Raw genomic sequence first — 19,798 nt, 5'->3', positions numbered from 1 at the left:
AGGCTGAAGGTAACTAGTTTTTGTGGCACGTTCCTTCAAAATCAGCCCTGGAATTAATAAATGCCACAAAATGTTATTGCATTTCTCCAAAGCAGACCTCAGAATGCAGAATAATAACCCCTTCTTTAGGTCTTAGAGTTTCTCTCACAGCTGAGTTTTGGAGACAGTAATCCTAATCCGGGTTTTAACAGGAAAATAAAATGATAATGTATCAGAGATGTGAAGTTTGGTCTGGATGTACTCACTTGGGAGAATTTCCCTAATCTTCCTGTCCTTATTTGAAGTTCAAAAAAAACCCCACCCACCCACACTGTGGTTTGATCTCTCCACACGATGCTGTATCCGTGTGTTGTACTATGAAATGGACGAAAGCCAAATCTACTAAATGTGGATTTTTTCGTCGGCCTCCGACCTCGTGTTTCTGTGCAGGACCACAAGATGAAAACAAAAACAAGTCCGGAGATGGCAGCTGTTTACCTGACGTGTGACTCGAGTCGGACGTTCAGCTGTAAATCACAGCGAAGAAACAGTTTAACGATTGACTCAGACAGCCTAATCTCACTAATGGCTCCCTATCACTCTCTGAGATGGATGGATGTCCGTGGATGTGCACGATCTAATATAGTAACATCCTCTCCATACTGATTAAATATACAGTATGAGTGCATTATGACACATTGTTCCCCTCACTCCTCTTACATAAGAGCGAGACAGAATGAAACTTGTTGTTGCTTTACTTTGTGGTCATTATGTCTTCTGTCCCTGGCCACCTTTGAGGTCATTTCGTGCTGCACTAACTTTCTTTGGTGTCTCTTTGCAACTGTTTGTGTTGATTTCCATAAAAGTCTTGATTCACCATTCATTTCTTTATGTTTTCCTCAGAAAACAGGAACTTAGGATGTATTGAAATGTACAAACATATAAGGCAAAAAAAACCCAACCTCTGTCAACATGATCCCACACTGCTTCAATAATGTTGAGGTCCGGACTCTGGGGAGGCCAATCCATGACTGATTATTGACAGTGTGTTTTTCTATCCAGGTATTATTTTACTGCATTGTCATGGTGAAAAATCTTGCTTTTGTTCATCAGATACTTACCAGATGGTATTACAAAGTGGATCAAAATCTGATGGCGCTTTTCTGTGTTCATAATTCATCAATTTTAAGTGGCTCAACAAAAAAAATGCCCCCCGAAATACTTGGGGGACTGGACTGGGCTAAAAATGAGTGGAAAAGTAGCCAAAAGAAACACATTGGAAAACCTCCACAAAGTTTTAAGAACTATTGGTCCAGAGACAGAAAGTCTGGCCCCTTGCCAATTTTCATCCATCCGTGACTCTCTCTGGTCACTCTGTAACTTTGCTGTTTTCGGATGTCTTCATCGTGTACCACGGAGGCTCTGCTATGCTTGTGATGATTTTGTGTTCCCGCAACTTAATTTTCTTCTTCTCTGTGAACCATTTGCAAATCTTTTCAGTCCTTTTGTGTCATTTTCCCATCATTTCTGCCTCAATTTGTTACTATTTGTTGTCATTCTTTGCCACTACTCATTTTTTAGGATGCTTTCCATTCTTGTAATAATTTTGCATGATTTTTCATTTGTTTTTGTTTTTTTTACAACTCTCTGTTTTATTGCTTTGTGCATTTTTTTTATGTGTTTTGTGATTATTTTGTGTTTCTTTTCCATATTTTTTGTGCTTTCTGTGTCTCATTATGATGAATTTAGGGTCATTTTTGTGTTGCTTTTCAATATATGTGTTACAAGGACACTTCATTTTTTTGTTGTTTTTTCATTTGTTTAGTGAATCAGGAGACACTCAGCTTTTGTGGTTATTTTAAATGTTCTATTTACACTGTGCATTTGTGTTGTTTTCCATTACTTTTGTGCCCCTTTGTACACATTTTGTGCTTTCCATTATATTCTTGCATTACTTTCCTGTTTAGTGTAACTTTTATATTGTCGCCTTTGGGTAAATTTTCAAATAGTGACTTTTTTGTTACTATTTGTGTAAATGTCATTCACTGGATGTCTGGATGTGACCAGGTGCACTACTCTTGTGATAGTTTTTGTGATCATTTTGTTTCTCTATCTACGTGGCAGAGCTATGCTTGTTTCTTTCATACATTTTTTGTTTCTTTGTGATTATGAAAGATTAAATGAACCCTAGCGGCTGACACTACGAGTCCTCCTTACCCCTGGGTGTGTGCCCTGCATGTCCTATTAGGAATCCTTTCATGAGAATGGCAATTTACGTTTGCTGGCCTAGCAACTGTAAACTGTAAAGGGGTGGACATGGTTGGCAACGAGTCTTAGTAATATCCCCCACACCATAACACCACCACCACTAGCAGCCTGAATCTTGAAAGCATGGATCCATCCTGCCTTGTATTAACCTTGTTTATACCAAATTCTGACCTTACCATCTGACTGTCGCAGCAGAAACTGAGACTCATCAGACCAAGCAACATTTTTCTAGTGTTACATTGTCTAATTCTGGTAATCCTGTGTGAATTTTCATTTAAATCATCAGGTTGCCATGGAAAGATAAGGACAATCAGCACTGAGCTGAGGTAGTTATGTGAGGCTGAGCTGAGTATAAAGAGAGGCTTCGCTGCTGGAATAAAACAGCACTTTACCCTGCTCCTTTTAAAATAAATACCTCCTGTGTCTGCAGTTGGTGCATTTTTATGATCCCCCTACAAGCTCTATGCTCATCTTTCTGCTTTGTTCTCCTTTCTGAAGACCTGTGTAGGACAGCTTTCGTCTCACTTCCGAGGTTTTCATCAGGGAGCGGTGAGATGCAACAGAGAGAAACACAACTGCAAATAAATCTTGGGAATTTATTCTTGGCTTTGACAGCATATGGACTAAAAATATTGTCGTGCGAGGTCCAGTTACTTGGCTAGACTTTTTAGCCATATCCCACGTAAGCTGGCAAGAGCTTTGCCACGCGATAAAGAAAGCTCAAATATATCGACTCCTTTACAGAGCGCACACACACGCCTTTTAAATATAAGTTTATAATGAAGGTCAGAGCTGTTGGTGGTGTCACAGTGGACTGCCTTATATTAAAAAGTGTGGCTAATACTCTCCTTCCTCTGTTAGAAATACTAGCTTGTAATCACTGTAGAGTACAGATGCAATAACAAACTCATATTGAAGTAGTGCCAATCAGAACTAGACACTGAGTGCATGCCAAATAAAGCAACAAAGTGGCCTCTGCTGAATTCTCTGCTGGTACAAAGACTAAAATGTCACCCCAAACTATTCAAAATATCAGCTGAGCATGTGCATGTGCAGCTTAAGCAAAGGACACAAACCTGCACGTGTTTAAATTTTCATTTTTGAAAAAAATGTAAGTAGACTGACCTTGCACATCACCCACATTTACTCTTAATATCCAAATTAGTTTAGACTAAACACTCTTTGACCTGTAACTGTTTTCTCAGTTTCCTTAATAAATAAGACTTGGGATAAGATATTCTAATTTAGTCTGTCATTCTAGATGTGGAATATTATTTGAAGGTTGACAACTGAAGCAAGAAATTGGCTAAAATGAAAAGACGACTGATTCAGCGATGCGTATTTCTTGCCTCAGAGGTTTTCAGAAACACATTTTGCTGAAGCATCTTCTTAATTCGTAAAATGAAAATTAGCTCCAATGTTTGTTAAAATCTGGGACCTCACAATCAACATAAGCTATTCCTCTGCATGGTTATACAACCATGTAGGAGAAGGAGATCACTGTGTAGTACTGGCCGTCAAGCATCCATTGCAGTGATGCAAATATGCCCCTATGGCTAAGCATATTGTTATTTTGTCAGAACCACAGGCATCCAGGTTCATGCATGAGGTGTCCTTTCGAGCGTGCACCCAGACAGACAGGGTTGTGGCATCGAGCAAAAAGATCTGGCACTCCCAGCTCATCATTTGCCAATATTCCTAAACCTAACCGAGTCAGGTTTTAGTGCCTAATGCTAACTACTGAAAGCAAAAGTTAAAAGTGAAAAAACAAAACAACAGAACAACAACAAAACAAATACGCATGTGAAGAACAAAATAAGCCAAAAGGAAAACACACGATGCCGCCTAGCTGAGAAACCTGCAGCCTCCTGAGGCAGACTCGGTAGGTCTCTAAAATAAGACCTTTATCTCTCTGTGTTAGAGCAGCAACACCAGAGAGCAGATTCCAGGAGATGCAGCTGATAAATCAGCATTTCAGACCAGAATCATACAAAGCAAAAAGAGATGGTCATGCTCAAATGAAGACTTGTCACATGTTAAATGACTTGTCAGGCACAAGTCATTAGCTGAGCAGTGTGTGGCTTCAGAGCCAGACGCTCAGTTCGAGGCTTCATAACAGGACTTCACTGTCGGGAGATGTAGCAGTGACTATGTCCATCTTCAATCTGTGGTCAGGATGACAACATGACGGCACCACAACAAAATATTAACTGTGGGTAATGTAACTCATTCCACATAACCCCCTGTAGGGCCCAACATACATAGAAAAGTTAAGACCGATACAGATACCAATACCTAATACTGATATTGATCAACCATCTACCAATACTGAGCGTAATACCGATACTTTAGCTAATAATTTTTTTGATATGCGTAGTTATTTATGAGTTCTTACTTACATGTCGTAACACTATGATATATGATATATATAATTGTTTTACTGACCCAAACAGTGGTTGATTACATGTTTATGCCCAAAACTGCTCGAGTTGGCAGCTGGTTGTCATTTGTGGTCTTCCAAACATGCGTTTTGTGCAACTATTCAACATCATTTTCTTTTTAGATTTTTACTATCGGCTAATACTCATATATCAGCAAATAGCTAATATGAGGCCGTCCTGGCAGAGCTAATCCCCGGGATGCATTTTTTCATTTTTACTTTCAAACAAAGACATAAATTGGATCAAAAATGACTGATCATGCCTGTTGAGCAAAGATTTTAGATTTGCACATGTTGGAATTTTAATTTTCTGATTCAGGTTGGTCCCTAGTTTAACACCCAGTGAACAAATTTCATTTGTTTCAGTGTTAAAATCTTTTTTATTTGACTGAAGACTCTTCAGCCAGTTAACATTGCTTATAATCCTGCTCAGAGTCTGGGATAAGCTAACATCCACCTCTTTTTATGGACTTTGTGAGTATATAAGGTATGCAAAGGAAGATACTTATAAAACAAGAACATACATAATCATAAAGGATAAAGCAACTCATTTATTATAGTCCCCCGTGTGCGGGTAATGCATTGTTAAGAATGTAACTCACACTGAACACAGATTGTTCTGCTAGCCAAAGCCTTTTGTTGAAAAAGCACAATTTTCAATCTCATAAAACATAGAACAAATATTTTTACACAAAGCTATAACCAGGTGTAATTTCACCTGCTGCTTCAAAGTCATGAATCAATCTTTTTAAAATAAGACGCCGGTCGCTTCCTGAAGTGCCGCTGTCTGTGATTTATGGTGAAGGAGGGGAAAAAAGGCTTCCTCCCGCAGCTGTTTGTCATGACTGGAAATCTGCATTTAAAATTAATGGGTGGCAGAGAGCAGGAAAACGAAGCGTGGTTGATGAGCTCCCATAAAGACATGACGTCTGTGATGTGAGCTGAGCAGGTAAAGGCCGTGTGGGGGGATATAAAGACACAGCAGCTCATTGGATAAATCTATACAGAACCTTGTAAGTGCAGATTAGCTGCTCTTTGGTATTCATCCAAAAAGAAACATGTTAATTTGGTGCTATTTGCCAAAGGCTACTTTGGATTAAACCTCATGGGAAGGCGCAGAGGAGGGGGATGTGACCAGTGGTCTGGGTGATTTAGGTGCATTCCTGCAACAGCTAATTAAACAGAGCAAAGGAGGAGTGAGAGAGAGAGAGATTGCTTTAAAATTCTAATCCCCTGATATGCATTCAATTAAGGTTGGGACACTTTTACAACAGCTGTTAGTCTAGTTGAAATATGAGGCGTAAACAGAGCGCAGCAAACGCTCCACTCACCTCAAATCAAACAGGTGGACACACAAAGCAGTATGTCAATGTAGAGTCACACTGCTGTCACGTACTTAAAGCTGTAGATGATAACGAAATATTGATCATCTTTCAGGGCCAACAGCTTATTATTACTGCATATATTGCCAGTTTTTACAGGCTAACATCCAGGTTTTCCCTCTTTTGTCCCACATGGTATTTACACTGATGGTTGTTATTTGTGTTTGGCATCTTTGCAAACTTTTGCATCTTAAAAATTATGATGTGTGGGCTTTCAGCTGTCCATTTCCTGTGCAGAACACCGCGTGAACAGTATCGCCTTTTCATGATTGCTTGAAGATCATACAAAAGAATGAAAATAAAGAAAAATAAAAGCTTTTTGTGCAAAATGCAGACCTAGTCCCTGCTCACTGGACTCATTCTCTTCCTATTTCTTCTTTTATCACGATTAACACACACACACACACACACACACACACATATATATATATATATATATATATATATATATATATATATATATATATATATATATATATACATACATATATATACATATATATATGTAGGGTTTTTTGTTTTTTAACACTGCATTTAAATCACCATTCCACTTCTTACTTCTTATCAGTAGACAGAGGTATTTCGAGAGCCAAAGCAAAACGAGGCTCTTGTCCTTGCTCAGATATAACAAGGACATTAGGCTTTTTAAAAATTCGATGTTTTTCCAATGGAGTTTTGAACGCAGCTTGATTAAAAAAGACAACGCTGCTTCAAATGAGCTTAAATGGAGAGAAACAGCGTGGTAGCCATGTGTTCAAACACCTGTGTCCCATCATGCCGCAAAATGTCATAATTATGCGAGTTATGCCAGCTGTTTGTGCCAATCCTGTCACTGCTTCCTAAAGTTTCTTATATTTAGATTAACTATGAGACACAGAGAAGGAAAACGGGACACTCACTTCCTCCAACCATCACCGGGGTCTGCCAGCAGGCCAACAGGAGCAGCAGCATCAGCCCGAGATCCAGGTGAAGAGACACGGTCATAACCTCCTCCTGTGTCTCCACGCACAAATACGCACACACCACCACCACCACCTCTGGCTCCTTCTGCACGCCTTCTTCTCTTCCTCACCTTCTCACCTCCTTTACCCCACCTCCCCCTGCTGCTTATTTACTGAAGGTCTCGCCACGGGGTCACCACTGTTTCCACATCACCCGTCATCTTCTGCTGCTGCTGCTGGTGCTGCTGTGGAGGGCACAGTTTTGCCAGACCACACTGGTCGGACTCCCAACTTGCGCGAAGTAGGTCAGTAGGTGTGCAGCCTAAATCCCAGCCTCTGCTCTCTCACCGAGGGCACGGAAAAGCGCAGAGCAGAGCCCGGAGGAGCAGAAGAAGGCGGAGGGGGTGGGAGAAGCTAACAGGTAGTCTCCGTGTCTTGCGGTTTCTGGTTAAATGTCGGAAATTTCTCCGCAGCAGGTGGAAGGTCGGAGCTCGGTCATTTATGAGGAGAAACTGCGCTCATTCGGGGGTTCGTGTGGATACATAAGAGGACGGAGGAGCTGATGCCGAGGCTCCCGACGTCTCTCACAGGAGGACGCAGGAGCCCAAAAGGTGGTCCCGTCTCATCCGGAGAACCGCAGGCTGGTTTAATCTGGCAGATTGCGGGGAACCTCAGAGGATCAGAAAATATGTGTGTGCGTGTGTGTGTGCGCAGGAGCTTCAGCCGGGAACTCCTCACGTCAGCCGCAAACACAGCCGATCTGCACCGACACAAATCCTGTCACTACACAGAGCATGGAGGATGATGAGGATGAGGAGGGGGAGGAAGGAGGGAGAGCGAGAGAGGGAATGTGGGTGGGAGGGAGGGAGAGGACGAAGAGGTGCGTTTCTGTTCGCGGAATAACTTGCAAGCTGCTAGAGACGAGCGCTCTGAAGTGCCAACTGTTGATTATGTAATAAGCCTCGCAGCACTGATCTGAATTAATTCCTTCAGAGATCAACAAGTACAGCCACGAGGCCATCTGCCTCTGACTGGTTTTAAACTGGATGCTGTTTAACCCTCAATTCCAGTTACAGCCTCCCAGTGGTCTGTGACTCATACTCACTGGTTTTCTATTTGAGCTATAGCTGCCGTTTTGTTACCTTTAGCCATAGCCTGTATATAAAAGATGGACATAACCACTGAGGACTGTCAAAATAGTAATAATTAACAGATAGTTGTTAACTTATTTTATATATATATATATATATATATATATATATATATATATATATATATATATATATATATGTATATGTATATATATATATATATATATATATATATATATATATACATATATATATATACATATATATATATATATATATATATATATATATATATATATATATATATATATATATATGTATATTATTTGTAGGACTATTTTTTTTCTCTTAAGCTATACACATCACAAGGCAGGATGGACCCATGTTTTCATGTTGTTCATGCCAAATTCTAACCATATCATCTGAATGGTATTAGAACAGGTGATGTCTTTATAGTCTTCTATTGCCTAACTTTGGTCAGCCTGTGTGAATTTTAGCCCCAATTTTCTGTTCTTAGCTGACAGGAGTGGCATCTGCTGTGGTCTGCTGCTACTGTTGAGATGCTTTTCTGCACACCTTGATTGTAACAGGTGGGCAGGTATTTGAGTATTTGAGTTACTGTTGCCTTCCTATCAGCTCAAATGGTTTATTACCTATTCAGGTTGTGTATCATGTTTTTAAAAAGCACCTAAGCAACTAAGTAATAAAGTAACTAATTACTTTTGAAAAGAAGTAATCAGTAAAGAAACTGGATTACGTTTTTGGAGAAGTAATTAGCAATTAATTACTTTTTCAAGTAACTTGACCAACACTTCTGGTTAGTGAAGTCCAGTTTTGAAGCTCCAGCTGAGTGTCTTACTCGCTCACTGGCTGATGACTCATAAATGACAAGTGATTAGCCAATAGAGAGGCTGTACTACCAAGACTTACTTCTAGAAGCACTTTGGTATAAGAAACTCACTGATACCAAACCTCTTACTATTCTACAGGAAATGAATTTGTGAGCTCTGCCTGTTTGTTTTCTTTTTTACATAAAACACAACAAGCATTGTTGTATAATGTTATTTTTCTTTATATGATGAGCAATGTTCCCTCTAATTTTTCATGTGTCTGAGCAAACACACAAACTCCCTGAGCGGTCCCTTGGACCATTGTGCTCAACAGCAGACGTGTGCACTCTGGTCACGGCAACATCGGATTCATCTAAGTTACATGGTTTATTAAAAGAATCTAATTACAGTACTTACATTTCTTTTAGAATCCTTTTAATTAACTGCTTTATCCCACTTACAATGAAAAATTTAAAAAATCTTGTTCATGACCTGTGTAGCATGTTAACACTATTGGAAGTAAAATAACTTGAACTGTACCAATTTGCTACAGTCTGTATCAAATAAGATGCCACACAAATTATTTACACACACAAAACTATTGACTACACTACACACTAATTACACAATGCAACACACTAACTTTCGTTAGTGTTCGTCTTGTAATCGGAAGGTTGCCGGTTCGAGCCCCGGCTCGGACAGTCTCGGTCGTTGTGTCCTTGGGCAAGACACTTTACCCTACCGCCTACTGGTGTTGGCCAGAAGGGCCGATGGCGCGATATGGCAGCCTCGCTTCTGTCAGTCTGCCCCAGGGCAGCTGTGGCTACAACTGTAGCTTGCCTCCACCAGTGTGTGAATGTGTGTGTGAATGGGTGGATGACTGGGTGTGTAAAGTGCTTTGGGGTCCCTAGGCAGGACTAGTAAAAGCGCTATACAAATACAGGCCATTTACCATTTACCATTTGCCTTCACCAGTGTGTGAATGTGAGAGTGAATGAACAGTACAGTGCTTTGAGGGGTCCCGAAAAGCGCTATATAAATGCAATCCATTAACGATGTTGATTAGATGAGAATGTGAATCATTGGCTGGAGCCGCCACTCACTGGCTCACACTGCAAAACAGCACAGTATGAATTATTATGTATATATTTTAATTTGAATCCAGGTTGGAATTCTTTGTGCGTAGCGCAGATTTTCTGTGCTCGGAGACCGTGTCAGCAGTGCGCGATTGCGCACGCACGCAGCTTAGAGGGAACAGTGATGATGAGTTGAATCTTGTCAGCTGCCTTACAGCCACTAATGTGATGGAGTAATAATAACTTGCACCAGGTTTTTAGCATTTCCATGACTTTAGAAGCAGTTTCGACAAACAAATATGAGAAAAAATAAAAGTACACGTGCAAGTGTGCTGCACAATGTTTGAATCACATGTTATGCAAACAGCCCTAACCCTTTTATAAAGCAATACTGAACAAAAATAGCACAAACCACTTAGTGATTTTCTAAAATGTAGTATGGATTTAATGACTTGAAATAATTTTCAACACATGAACGCATATTAAAGCTTGTACAGAGGAAGACAGAACCCTTGAAACTGCACCATTATGTCTCACAGTACCGACTGTAGTTAGGCAAATATAGTTTCTCATTGATATGCTGGTTTTTCACAGGCCACAGAATTGTCCTTTAATATTTTAACCATTACTTGGGGTTTGTTATTAAGAGCTTTATTTCAATTATAAGTCTCTTGAGATACATTATGTACAATTCAGAATAGTTTTTTCTTTAAAAGATTCACTGGAAAAAATGACGTAACTACATAGAAATACTGTAATTCCGTGTTGCATGATTATAGAATTACACTATAAAGCCATCTCATTGTAACAATGTTATCCTAAAACTGTAACTAGAAAAAAAGCTGCCTTTAAATAAGCTAACTATGGGAGGTAGGGCTGAGTATATGGACATATACTGTATGGACTTCCTTCTGCAATATTACGTTGAAGCTTTAGTTATGGCAGCTATGAAGCTGTAAAACCTACTCAGTAAACTGAGTGCATGCCTTTCAGCCCTCTCCAAAGCCTTTATATCACAATAATGGTTCTTCCCAGATGTTGGATGGTGTCAAAATAAAGTTAGCTCAATATATTTTCACGGTCTTGACTTTGTTCAGACTCATATTAGACTCGAAGTGAAGCAATCGATATTTTCAGCTGATATTTTAATTTTCTTTTGTATACATTAACTTTAGTGTATTTACGGAAGCTTTGCCTTCATAGACTGAATATTTATGAGCTTCAGGCTCCCAGTGCACATCAGGAAGGTTCAAAATTTGGTGCTTTGTCTTTATTACCTCCACCAAGTCATTGGTCATTCTGCCTGTAAATATGAGAGCTCAAAAACTTTGGCTTATATCCACAAAGGTCTTTGAGGTCAGCTTAATGATTTGTTGATGGAAAATTGACAAAAAGCCTTGTAAGAATCATAGTTTCTAAGTTATAAGTGTGGTCTCTGTTGTCAAAATATAAAAAGTACCATGTAAAGGTTTACAATGTCACATCAGATATGACCTCTGACCTCTCCTTTAAGGGATATGAAAGATAGATTGATCTGAAGGTCAGAGTGATAAAAATGCTATAAAGAACTATGTAAAATGATTCATGCCTGAACATAAAAATAGTTTCAAATTTTTCCAAGAAGTCCAGCTCAAATCTGGATTCAGTTTGAAATTCCTGTTCAAAGGGTTAAAATTTCAAGAACTCACTGAAAAGGAAAAACTTGTATTAAGGCACTCCATGATGCTGGATGGTCTTTGAGAGAACCGTAGGCGTAAAGTGTTCTCACACTGTGGTGAAGTGTGCTTTGGAGTCGATTGCTGGGACAGGTACTTGCAAAATGCACCAAAGACTTGAATCCTATTGAACAGATTTGGGACAAAAGCTTCATCCGAAGCAAACCTCTGGAAACAGCTGGAAACTATTTGGAACTCAATAAAAAAAAGAAACTGTTCAAACTTACATATAAACAATGTCAGCAAGAATTTGAAAAGACTTACATGCAAACAAAGCTCTTATTCATAATTTCATCACTTTGTGTGAAAACGTGTGCATATTAAAGCTGTTAGATTGTTTGACCACACCTTGATTGCTTCAGTTCAAATCCACTGTGGAAAATAACCGAGGCAAAGACGTGAAACCTGTGTCGCGGTCTAAATACTTGTGGACCCAGTAGTGAAATACCTCTTTAATGAAGTCCTTGTTTAGACGCTGTAGGGTAGCAGCTGTCTGTTCTGACAGCCTTCATTTGTCATTTATCTTGAGCTGAAGATTTCGATTTTTAGCACTGCGAGAGAAACTTCACTGCAAAGCTACACAGGTTGACATTTTCAACATGATTTATTGATTCAAGATCAAAGGCAGCGCGAGCTTTTCTGGGATCAAACAGAGCCAAATGTCTTAAAAACCTCCGAAAGGGTGAACTAAGGAGAGATCTGAAAGTACACGTGTATTATACAGGGAAACAGCATGAGAATCAGGCTGCTCACCAGTATTAGGAATGAGCCACATCCTGTTTGAAAAGTGAAATTCATGTACTCAGCTGCAGATAAACCCTTCTTCCTACTAATAATTCAAGAAGTCTTGCTGCTCGTGTCTTCTTAGTCAGTCTCCAGCAGTTCATCCAAACTGCTTCAAAGTTGGCGCGTCAGTGGGGACAACAAGTAAGTGTAGTGTTGAGTTTGATGTTGTCATGAAGAGTGTAGATTTAGACCAAGATGCAGACTCATAAACAGAACTGAACAAAAACAAAGCTTTATTTGGGAGAGCAGAAAGTCCAAAGGCAGCCAGTAACAGAACCCAACAAACTCAAACTGGAAACACGGGAGGAAAGACCAACAGAGAGCAAACTGTGAGAATGGCAAGGAACTTATGGCAAACTTTATATATACTGAAGGTTAGTCAGAAGGACAAGACACAACCGAGGAAAACAGCTGAAGTTAATCAGCCATAATGAGACTGGGGATGAAAACTACAAAGCACACGTCTATCTGGGTCAGATATAAACCAAGTTTAGGTGGAGTTTATTTTCGTTGTGCTGACTTTTTTACCGTCAGTTACAATAACTCGTACTGTGTACTAGCTAGCATGACGGAGTTCATATACAGCTGGGCGGGTGCTATGATATTATTGATATTGAACTTGTTTTATCTTAGTTTATTTATAAGGTTAGTTATTAGAGTTTCCAACCGTCCCGTAAAAAACGGAATGGTCTCGTATTCAGAGAAAATATTGCGCGTTTTGTTTTGAGGTGAAAAGGAACACAGTTTGTTCCGGTGTTGCGCCAAAAAGTGATTGTCTGCCAAAAACTGATTTACGGTATTTGCCAAAAATTGATTGCTCGTATTTAATTCAATTCAATTCAATTCAATTTTATTTATATAGCGCCAAATCACAACAAAAGTCGCCTCAAGGCGCTTCATAGATACAGAGAAAAACCCAACAATCATATGACCCCCTATGAGCAAGCACTTTGGCGACAGTGGGAAGGAAAAACTCCCTTTTAACAGGAAGAAACCTCCGGCAGAACCAGGCTTAGGGAGGGGCGGCCATCTGCTGCGACCGGTTGGGGTGAGAGAAGGAAGACAGGATAAAAGACATGCTGTGGAAGAGAGACAGAGGTTAATAACAGATATGATTCAATGCAGAGAGGTCTGTTAATACATAGTGAGCGAGAAAGGTGACTGTAAAGGAAAAACTCAATGCATCATGGGAATCCCCCGGCAGCCTACATCTATTGCAGCATAACTAAGGGAGGATTCAGGGTCACCTGGTCCAGCCCTAACTATATGCTTTAGCAAAAAGGAAAGTTTTAAGCCTAATCTTAAAAGTAGAGATAGTGTCTGTCTCCCGAATCCAAACTGGAAGCTGGTTCCACAGAAGAGGGGCCTGAAAACTGAAGGCTCTCCCTCCCATTCTACTTTTAAATACTCTAGGAACAACAAGTAGGCCTGCAGAGCGAGAGCGAAGTGCTCTAATAGGGTAATATGGTACTACAAGGTCATTAAGATAAGATGGGGCCTGATTATTTAAGACCTTGTATGTGAGGAGCAGGATTTTGAATTCAATTCTGGATTTAACAGGAAGCCAATGAAGGGAAGCCAAAACAGGAGAAATATGCTCTCTCTTTCTAGTCCCTGTCAGTACTCTTGCTGCAGCACTTTGGATTAGCTGAAGGCTTTTCAGTGAGTTTTTTGGACATCCTGATAATAATGAATTGCAGTAGTCCAGCCTGGAAGTAATAAATGCATGAACTAGTTTTTCAGCGTCACTCTGAGACAGGATATTTCTAATTTTAGAGATGTTGCGCAAATGGAAGAACGCAGTCTTACATATTTGTTTAATATGTGCATTGAAGGACATATCCTGGTCAAAAATGACTCCAAGGTTCCTCACAGTGTTACTGGAGGCCAAGGTAATGCCATCCAGAGTAAGAATCTGCTTAGATACCATATTTCTAAGCTTTTCAGCGCCGAGTACAATGACCTCAGTTTTATCTGAGTTAAGAAGCAGAAAGTTAGTGGCCATCCAAGTCTTTATGTCTTTAAGACATTCCTGCAGTTTAACTAATTGGTGTGTGTTATCTGGCTTCATGGACAGATAGAGCTAGGTGTCATCTGCATAGCAGTGAAAATGTATGCTATGTCTTCTAATGATGCTGCCTAGGGGAAGCATGTATAATGTAAACAGAATTGGTCCTAGCACTGAACCCTGTGGAACTCCATAATTAACCTCAGTGTGTGAAGAGGACTCTCCATTTACATGCACAAATTGGAGTCTATTAGATAGATATGATACAAACCACTGCAGTGCAATACCTGTAATACCTACAGCATGTTCTAATCGCTCTAATAGGATATTATGGTCAACAGTATCGAATGCTGCACTAAGGTCAAGAAGGACAAGCACAGAGATGAGTCCACTGTCAGAGGCCATAAGAAGATCATTTGTAACCTTCACTAAAGCTGTTTCTGTGCTGTGATGAACTCTGAAACCTGACTGAAACTCTTCAAATAAACCATTCCTCTGCAGATGATTTAAACTGCTATAAGTTACTTGTTGGGCTAAAATATATGAAACAGATGTCAAATGCATCCCTCATGGATGACATAAAGTCATCTTGAGCCACAAACAACATTCGTGTAACAAGGTAGAAGCCGCAATCAGTTTTTGGCAGCGACTTTTATATAACCTTTATTTATGCAGTTAAAAAAAATCTCATTAACATTAAAAATGTCTTTTGTAAAAGTAAGTTGGTCAAGAGGACAGCAGAAATGGCAGCAAATATTACAATAGTTCTGTAAAAATATTTTAAGTAGGGATAAAGGACCGGATTGGTTATAATGTAAGTACAATAACAGAGTTGTAAAGATACTTGAAAAACGGATCATTTTTTAATTCTCTATATAACCCCTTTGTAAACCCTGTTCACCGAAGTCTATTTACGAACATACGTAAAGATATTACACATAAAAAATACACAGAAACATTGGAAATCAGTTTTTGGCAGACAATCACTTTTTGGCACAACACCGGACTTCAGCTACAATGAAAAAGACACAAAGCTGGATTTATTCTGTGTCTTTGCTGCACAGCTGCCTCTTCGTCTCTCATTCTCTTCCCTCCCTCTCCTGTTTATACTTAAATCATGAAACTGATCAGTGATCAGCTGATCGGCTTTTCTCTCTTGTTTGTTTATCGCCCACTTCGTGCCAGAAAGAAGAAACCGGCGGATGTCACGCTTAAACAACAGCAGCACGTTTAAGCTTGATCAGCTGTTGTTAGAATTTATTTAATATTAATTTCTAGTATCAGCTGATGTTTGCTGGAGCCACAGCTGTAAAAGCTGCTGGTCATGATGTCGGTTTGGTTATCTGGTGAGAGGGAAACATGAGGATGAAACCAGGAGATGTCCTTACTGAATCATCAGAGCTGAACAGGTGATGGAGAAACAGGTTTACCTTTTAGGTCACATGAATGAGTTGAAGGGAAGTAATGAACTGTTTCTGAGAGACAAATAACACCAGGATCCTTTTCTAAGTAGCAGACAGCTGGTAACTGTGTCAGGGGTGGATCTAGCAAAGTTTTGCCAGGGGGGCAGGTAGAGCATTAACAGGGAGAGGGGGGCACAAAGAAATATTTTTCTTTGTTATGTCATTGAAAAACTTTGAATAAATAATTATCTGAATCTTACAACAAACATTTTCATCTGATGTAAAATGTATAGAAATCCATTATTGTACATAGTAATTTTTTTAGGGTCCCATCATAATTTCTCCAGAAGTAGCTAAGTACTGTATATGATGCCAGTATTTTCCCGCATTTTCTAGATACTGTACCAGTACTTTGTGTAAAATGGCATCAAAAAGTCAATTAAGTTTTATTCTTTCTCACCTGTCTTTCTATCTCCTTTCACTTTTTCAAGGTTGCCATGTTAGAAAAAATATTTTGCCCTGCCATGCTGTTTATTGATGTGGCAAATGAATGGTTTATGAAAATATATCTAAATCTGTCATCAGTAATCAGTAATGATCATGTCTCACCTCTAGTCTCCTCTGTCTTAATTTCAGGTTTTCACCATGTGTTGTAGATAGTTTAGGAGGTTAACTCGACCAAGCAGTCTACTTTTGGGTACTGTTTAGAATACCAGAATAGGGAGGATGGTGTAGGTTTAAGTGTATTAGACTGATACCCGGTGGGCCGGCCTCTAGTCAAAATGCCTGGGACGATTTTTTGTCCCAGTCCAGCCCTGGGTCTATGAATATATCACAGAGAAACTAACCAGGTGGCATCTGCTGAATATAAATCTCGAAGTGCCATAAATGATAGGCTAAGGGTTTATGGCACCAAAGATGAGAGAGCATGACGCATGATGCCCCTTTTGTCATACAGCAAACAGTGAGTATAGCCAGATAGCAAGGCGATGGGTAGGTGGAGGTAGTCGTTACGTAGCAAAGACGTGTGCTTGCTCACTAGCAAGAGGCCGTTCATATGTTGTTTAGTGCTGTCTTGCCTACGTTTCACCTCCTTCTGCACGACCCACATGGAGAGGCATTCAGTAGCATTAATGTCACTTTCTCAGCGGCGAGACATCGATAAGAAACATCTCAATGTTTAAAGAGTTAATATGAAAGTAAACCACCCTGTTTTGCCTGGAATTTAGGCAAAATAAACTTCCAGCTGTGCAGGGTAATGCCAGACATGAAAAGATGGTGATAATTTTTTGAGTGTACCTCACAATTTTGTGATATCGCAGATATGTGCTTTGCCTCATGTCTTAATGAGCTGGTATGTTGTGTGGACGTGGGGGTACAAATCTCTTTAATTTAATTTTTGGGGAGTTTTCGAGGATTGAGTGAAAGTTTAGTCATAGATGTTTTATGTCTTAAAGTAACTTAAACTAATTATCCTGACACACAACCAGTGTTTTGCTTTGTTGACAGGAGCCAGGTGAGGTGATTCAGACATCTGCTTACAGCGCCTCCAGGACGCCTCCCTGTGGTGGTTATTTTGAGCCACTGGGAGGAAGACAAGAGTGGGGAAGATCAAAAGCATGCTGCAGGGTTTAAATATCCCATCTGGTATGGGAACGCCCTGGGATCCCCCTGCAAACACTGAATCATCTGCTGGAGAGATTTTTGATCTAAAGAGGCGAGAGAAGACAGAGAGGGAGGGAGAGAGAGCCCGCAGAAGCAACAAAGATGAGCACATAAGAGGAAAATATCTGAGGTCAATCAGCAAAAAGAGCCACAGATAAAAAGGCTGCAAGGCTTTCATTTTATGTCTTTACAAAGGATTATTTCACCCCACAAAAGAAGCACATAGTACCAGTTATTCAGTTGTTCATAACTCCAACTGGACACTTAGGTGCACCTGTTCAGCTGGTGTATATATCTAATCAACCAATCCATGTAGACAACTCGGGGTATTTAGGTACATAGATTAAGATGACCTGAGCATCAGAATGATGATGAAGACGTAATGATGAGCTCTGCTTTTCCATCTCTGCTCCTGGTAGGACTCGCTAGCAAAAATTAAGTTTTACTTCCTTATTTATGGCAAAATGCAAATCTGTGTTTCAGCTGCGTGGGGGAAAAAAAGCAGAAGGGAAGAGCCCTTAAGTGAGTATGCAGAGTAAAAGGATTAAAGATGCCTCTGGTTTGACTGTTACACAATGCAGGGTAAACTTATTTGACACATTTTAAGCCGATTTTTGGCTTTGAATATTTAAATTTGACCTAATTTTGTTGAAGCTTCTTTTCACTCAGGCCTAAAAATTAAAGATGCACCAAAGAATTTAATTATTTTGCTTCCTGAATACATTTCCATGCAGCTCTCAATCACGTTGGCAGGTTTTGTGTGTTTGTGCTGGGATAATTAAATCTGAATAATAGCAATGAGAGTACATCCCTCCTTTGACTTTAATGCCCATGGGTCATTAATGGCAGATTTTGGGGGAGCTTTAAATCCAGATGAAGGTGCACAGCAGCAGCACGCTCCTGTTTACTCCTGCAGCGTTTCAGTGTACCCATTCTGTCCACCAAGGGGCGCTAGCAGCCTGAACTTAATCATGTGTCCTTTGGCAGTGCCAAGATTATGAGTCAACCAACTTGAAATCATGTTTTCAGCACAGCACAGCACAGCACAGAAATCCAGTGAAGAGAGGCTGGTTCATGAAGGCCAAGCCTCATCGCACAATAGGATTAGCCAGAGGATTTGTCGAGACTTTACAAGCAGGAAATGGAAAGAAGAGCTGAAGACTGAAGAAGACTGAAAAGAAAAAAGCAAAATCATTCAGCGGGAAAATGAGCTGAGGCTGAAGGAAAGGTCTTTAGTTTTACAGATATTTTGTCAAGAATCTGAACTGATTTGAGGATGCACCGAATTTCAATTTAATCCACAAAAGCTGCCAACTATTATATTTAAGAGTGAAATATTAGCATTGTTTCAACATTGCACGCATAATTATATAAAAAAAAATATGTGCGCAGACTCGCAGACTGTTTTCTTATCAACATGAACTTGTATTTTTAATTGGTTTAATTAATTTGGTTAAAAATGAATTTGACTGGTAGCATTAATGTTACTTTTTAGGCATTTTTTTTCATTATTTCATTCAATTCAGTTTAATTTATATAGCTCCGGTTCACAATAACATTCATCTCAAGACACTACAGTGTTAGAGAGATAAGTCCAATAATTAAATGACCACTATGAGCAAGCACTTGGTGACAGTGGGGAGCAAGAACTCCCTTCTAACAGAAAGAAATGTCCGGCAAAAGAGGGTGAGGGAAAAGAGAAGGAAGAAAAAGAGAGCATAGGTAGATAGGACAAGAAACGACCCATGGGAGAGAGAAGGCACATTCTGATGGCTATAAAGCAATAATAAAGGGATGGTTCAGCCCTTATACTTTATCAAAAAGGAAGTTTTAAGCCTAATCTGAGGGGAAGAGAAAGTGTCTGTGTCCTGAATCTAAAATCCAAAATTTTATTTGAAATCCTTCTATGGAAGCCCATCTTCTATGGAAACAGCTTCCAATTTAAAGGGATTTAATGAAGCTATTATGAGAGAAATACACTCACTGGTCACTTTATTAGGTACAACTTGCTACTACTGGTTTGAAGCCCTTCAGAACTGCCTTAGTTCTTCATGGTATAGATTCAACAAGGTTCTGGAAATATTCTGCAGAGATTTTGAGACAATAGCGTCACACAGTTTGATATAGATTTGATGAGTCTATACTTTCAAGCTGTTTATGCTAAATGGTGACCCTACCATCTGAATGTTGACCAGGCAAAATTTTTTAATCCAG

The 19,798-nt window shown here is 39.6% G+C and overlaps 1 protein-coding gene across 1 annotated transcript in view; it reads right to left on the bottom strand.

Annotated features, from left to right (window-relative positions):
• The window catches only part of LOC146491614 (fibronectin type III domain-containing protein 5b-like), a 64,343-nt gene extending 56,495 nt beyond the window's left edge, over positions 1-7,848 (bottom strand). The window contains exon 1 of the mRNA XM_085152242.1: positions 6,969-7,848. Coding sequence (XP_085008368.1) covers positions 6,969-7,053 — 85 coding nt within the window. The 5' untranslated portion in view covers positions 7,054-7,848. The remainder of the gene's footprint in view (positions 1-6,968) is intronic.
• Positions 7,849-19,798: the final 11,950 nt, after the last annotated feature.

This window comes from Neolamprologus multifasciatus, chromosome 23 (assembly GCF_963576455.1).
Source record: "Neolamprologus multifasciatus chromosome 23, fNeoMul1.2, whole genome shotgun sequence".
Taxonomy (NCBI): domain Eukaryota; kingdom Metazoa; phylum Chordata; class Actinopteri; order Cichliformes; family Cichlidae; genus Neolamprologus; species Neolamprologus multifasciatus.
The sequence above is the reverse complement of the archived record's forward strand: the minus strand, read 5'-3'. Positions and strand labels throughout refer to the sequence as shown.